This window comes from Camellia sinensis, chromosome 14 (genome assembly GCF_055761805.1).
Source record: "Camellia sinensis isolate YWXY chromosome 14, ASM5576180v1, whole genome shotgun sequence".
In the NCBI taxonomy this organism is placed as follows: domain Eukaryota; kingdom Viridiplantae; phylum Streptophyta; class Magnoliopsida; order Ericales; family Theaceae; genus Camellia; species Camellia sinensis.
In genome coordinates this window covers 55,766,361-55,771,082 of record NC_138974.1, presented here as the reverse complement: position 1 = coordinate 55,771,082, position 4,722 = coordinate 55,766,361, and the positions used below count along the sequence as shown (strand labels likewise).

The 4,722-nt window shown below is 34.0% G+C and overlaps 1 protein-coding gene across 1 annotated transcript; it reads right to left on the bottom strand.

Moving 5' to 3' along the window:
• Window positions 1-1,971: 1,971 nt before the first annotated feature.
• LOC114280486 (uncharacterized) lies at window positions 1,972-3,051 on the bottom strand. The gene has a single exon (XM_028222863.2). The coding sequence runs from the start codon at window positions 3,049-3,051 to the stop codon at window positions 1,972-1,974; it is 1,080 nt and encodes a 359-aa protein (XP_028078664.2).
• Between the last annotated feature and the right edge of the window lie 1,671 nt (window positions 3,052-4,722).

Sequence of the window (4,722 nt, the reverse complement as noted above, 5' to 3'; positions counted from 1 at the left end):
TGCCGATGCATTGGCAAAAATGAGAGTGAACCAACCAGAAGATATGCTGGTGTTCAATGAACTACCGATTGAATTAAGATGTCTTAGTTTCAAACATGATAGAAATGTCTAGGGAGAGGACTTGGTTCCTTATGTTTGTTATTTATTTCCGATGTACCCAAAAAAAAAAAAGTTCACATGACTTTCATAATACGATATAGTTGCTTAATTTTTGAGAAAAATGGTAGGTCATAGACATCAATTATTTTAAGATTAATTATTCAGCAGTTTTAGAATATTATATGACATTATATACTTGGTGGTCCAAATTAGTTACGTATGAAAAAAAATTATGAATAAAATATGCTGACTCACCTTCATTAGATAGTTAGAAAAATATAATATAACTCACTTAATATTGTAGCGATCCTAATTTTTTTGTAAGTCATTATTTATTATTGTTACTTTATTTTATTTTTAGCTTTATTAATTATGTGGATACATGAAAATTTAATGTGATATTTAATTAGTTTAATGTGATATTTAATTATATATAATTAATCAAAATATTTATATTTATATATTCATGTATACATAAAAAAAAGATATTACATGTATTGATTTTATAAAATATATTTATATATGTTGTAGTTATTTAATAAAATAAAATATATATTATATTTATTTATGTTATATAATATAATAGTATATTAGGTGTGGTGTGCTGCCATGAGGAAGGAAAACAAAAGAAAATAAAAAGCAGCGGAGAGAGAGAGAGAGAGAGATTAATCAGAAAAGAAAAGAAAGAGGGCTCATTGTGATCAATCATTGAGAAAGTCGAGACAGAAAGACGGCCGGAGAGAGGCCGAGAAAACAAGGGTCAGAATTTTATTTTGGTCACTTTATTAATTAATTAAATAATTTTTTGATTTTTAAAAAAAATATTGTGTGTATAAATTTTTTTTTCTTAATTTATATTTAATTTATTATTTTTATTTATTTATTTTTATTTATTTGATATTGGTTGGATTTTGTATTTGTATGTAAATAATAGATTGATTTTAATTATTTTGATCAATTGTGTATAACAGGTTTATGGTTTTTATATGTATTTATTTTTTGGTTGTAATCACACTTATGAATTTATGAAATTAAAATAAACTTGGAACTCATAGATAAATTCCTTATACTCCACCCTGACGCCATGGATTATTGTTTTATTTGAGTGATTGTGAGAAAGAGTGTATAAAAAAAAATGTGAGGATTATGAGATGTATTTGAATGCCTTAGGTTTGGCATTGTTATGTTTGTTCTCATAAGTAGATGAGAGATTGTATATATATATTATTGCCTCGTTCTCATGACTAGACGAATCCTTTGATTTACTCACATACGTATATACTAATCATCCGAGGAGTGTGGGTCAAACTCGAGATGATATCCCCGTGCAAGTTTGGTTTCGGAGCGGTGTTAAGTATACGGGAGGCACATGGGATATATGTGTAGGCCGGAAGTGAAGGTCGAAATGGTGAAATTAAGGTACAAAGAATTGAATATGAACATATTGGTATAGTTTGAATTGTATTAATTTGAACATCTTTAAAAATAGTAAGTGACCTCAATAAATTATAAAATTTGGACAGAGGCATGTATACGTAATTTTAGACAACTTTTGTATTTTAACTTTGTACTAAAAAGATCAATTAGAACTTGTAATCAGATTATCTTGATTATAGTAATTTTTATTCATTTTAGCAATGTAGATTTTAGACACTGTTTTAACTCACAAAACGAGCTCATTTTTATTGGTTTCATGTAAACTTAATTAAAACGATATTTTCAATTCTTTTCATGTTTTGAAAATTTTTGAAAAAAATCATCTTAGGATAGTTTCTTCTCATTTTTAGTTCCAGATTTTTTAATCAAATTTCATCTAGGTTCTTCTATTAAGTTTTTCTCTTTTTGAGGATAACACAGCAATATAAACATTAACTAAGCAAAAAGTCTTACATCAGTAGCAAGTTGGTGAGCAGCGTGAACCATATCACGGTCCACTTTTTGTAAGACAACATGATCAAAAGATTTACACAAAGACAAAATGTCAGCTAGAATGGATTGGAGACTCCAATCAGATTCTTGAGCATGGTGGTGGAGCAGCAGAAGAAGGACTAGGCAATCTGTTTGAAGAAGTAGATGATTGATGCTGGAATGGACTACCCAACGCAGAGCATGGAGAACAGCAACTGCTTCGGCTTGTTGAGGAGATAACATTGAAGGTCCCAAAATAGCTTCCTCATAGACTCGGTGATCATCAGAATCAAAGAAAACCCACGCCAGACCAACACGCTCACCTACAGCAACCCAAAAGCCATCCACAACAATACGCATACGCGGACCAGTAGCAATGCATGGCTTAGCAGTCTGCAAAATAGCCTGCTTAACAAAACTGGGTTGAGGAGAAGAACTAGAGTGAGAAATCTCATAGGGAACATTGTGCAGGGGTGAAAGAAATAATGTTAGTAACTCGGAAGCAAACATGATCGATCGTTCTATGGACACCTCAACTCTATGAAATTCTACAGAGTTACGTTGCATCCAAATGGCCCATAATAAGGCAATGGAGTGTATTACAATCTCCGAGTCATGTATTTGTTGCACCCAGCCTTGAAACCGTGAGAAAAAGAATAAAGGTCTTCCCACCCCAAAATCTAAACCCAAAGTCGACCCACGCCAAATCCGTTGTGAAATGGGGCAATCAAAAAATAGATGTTCAAGGGATTCCGCATGCTGAAAACACCTGGAACAAATAATATCAATTGGCATCCCCCTTTTCTTTAATTCAGTTTTAACCGGAAGAATATTATGTAGACATTTCCACACAAACGAGATCCATTTAGGGGGGATCTTGATCTGCCATAAGCGTTTCCAAACTTGCCAATCCGGATCAGGCCTAGAATGGTCGGGAAATTGTCGGGTCAACGCCTGCCTATAACCCGATTTGACTGAATACTCGCCACTTTTGGTCGGTCCCCACACCATTTTGTCCTCAATATCAACTTGAGAAATGTGCATGGATACAATATAAGAGAGAACATATGCAGGAAAAAACAATTTCAATAACTCAAGATGCCAAGACCGTAGCAAGGGATCTATGAAATGTGCAACCCTCAACCCAGGACAAATAGCAGTCCAACCTCGGCCTCTGCAAGGATTTGAAACAATCGGAATCCATTGATCATCAAATGGGTTAATGCGTTGTCCGTTCCCCACTACCCATTGAAGCCCCGAGGCGAGTAACGAACGGCCCCATAAAATACTCCGCCATCCCCATAAAAAGGACGAAGATTGGCGAATGTCAAGAAAAGAACGCCGTTGACAATATTTACCAAGCAACACTCGCGAAAAGTAATAAATTGGGACATGAAAGAATCCGCCATGCTTGTTTAGCTAGCAAAGCTTGGTTAAAACACATAAGATTTCGAAAACCCAATCCGCCCCAGTCTTTTGGAAGACACAGATATGTCCATTTTTTCCAAGATATCCCTTTACCCCGGGAAGAGGCCCAAAGGAACTGACGAATAAGAGACGTAAGCTTATGTTGAAATGATTCAGGCATGCGAAACACAGTCATAAGGTACACCGGAATGGATTGAAGGACATGTTTGACCAAAATACCCTGGCCTGCAAAATTTAAAAAATCACACTTCCAGCCTTGTAACTTGTGGCTAACTTTACTCAAAATTGAAGTAAATATGTCCGACTTTGAGCGCCCGGAGAAACCCAAGTTAGCCCCCAAATAGATGCAGGGTTTTGGGACAACTTTAACTCCAAAAAGAGAAACCAGCCAGTCCCTAGCCAAATGTGAAAAATTGGGACTAAGATAAAGCTCCGATTTATGAAAATTTATATGCAGCCCGGAGTAGTGACAAAAAGCATTTAAAAACCAATGGAAGCACCAAATTTCATCTGTCTTATAGTTGAGGAATATAAAACAATCATCAGCAAAGAGCAAATGTGAAATGGGGGGCGACTGCCGACTAATAGCAATACAACGGCATATGTTAGGAGACGCCAAATGTGCAAATCCATTAAGTTTTTCTCTCAACCTGTTTCGTTTCTACTAAATTCGTTCGCTTAGTCTTTTAGGAAATTTAATTCTGTACAACTTTTGTTCTTTGAATTTTGGTCAATTCGAATTATTTAAGTATGAAACAGTGCATTTTTATACTTTTTTAACAAATTACTTATGATTAAATTATACTAATTTTATTTTTTACAGAATTGTGGGTCTTACTAACTTTCTATGCAGGGCTGACCCACTATATATTTATTTTTATTTTATTTATTTTATATTCAAATTATATTTCGTTGTGTACGGGCAACAAACTAAAAACCACCGTATCTCGAGAAACTACCCATTCGTCTCGGTGCAGATGAAACTACTTGTCTTGTCCCGTAACAAGAATTAAATGTATTTTTGTTTGTGACTGATGGACACGTGGGTGTCAAATATTTGTACTCATACTAGTATACTAACATGTTTTGTCTCTTGGCATCTCGAGTGCATTTTGTTTAAGTGCAGCCGAACTTTCTTTGCAGGATTAGTTAAGACTACGGTGGTGAAGAGAAATAATTGTAGTTGTTGGACATATCGTTTGGACTTCTTTTATTTTTTTGAACTTAGAGTTGACGTTAATTTATATATTTATTATTTTTTATTATTATTATTATTATTATTATTAT

Coding starts and splice junctions, on each gene's coding strand:
- LOC114280486 (XM_028222863.2), bottom strand. CDS start 3,051: ATGCACATTTCTCAAGTTGATATTGAGGACAAAATGGTGTGGGGACCG.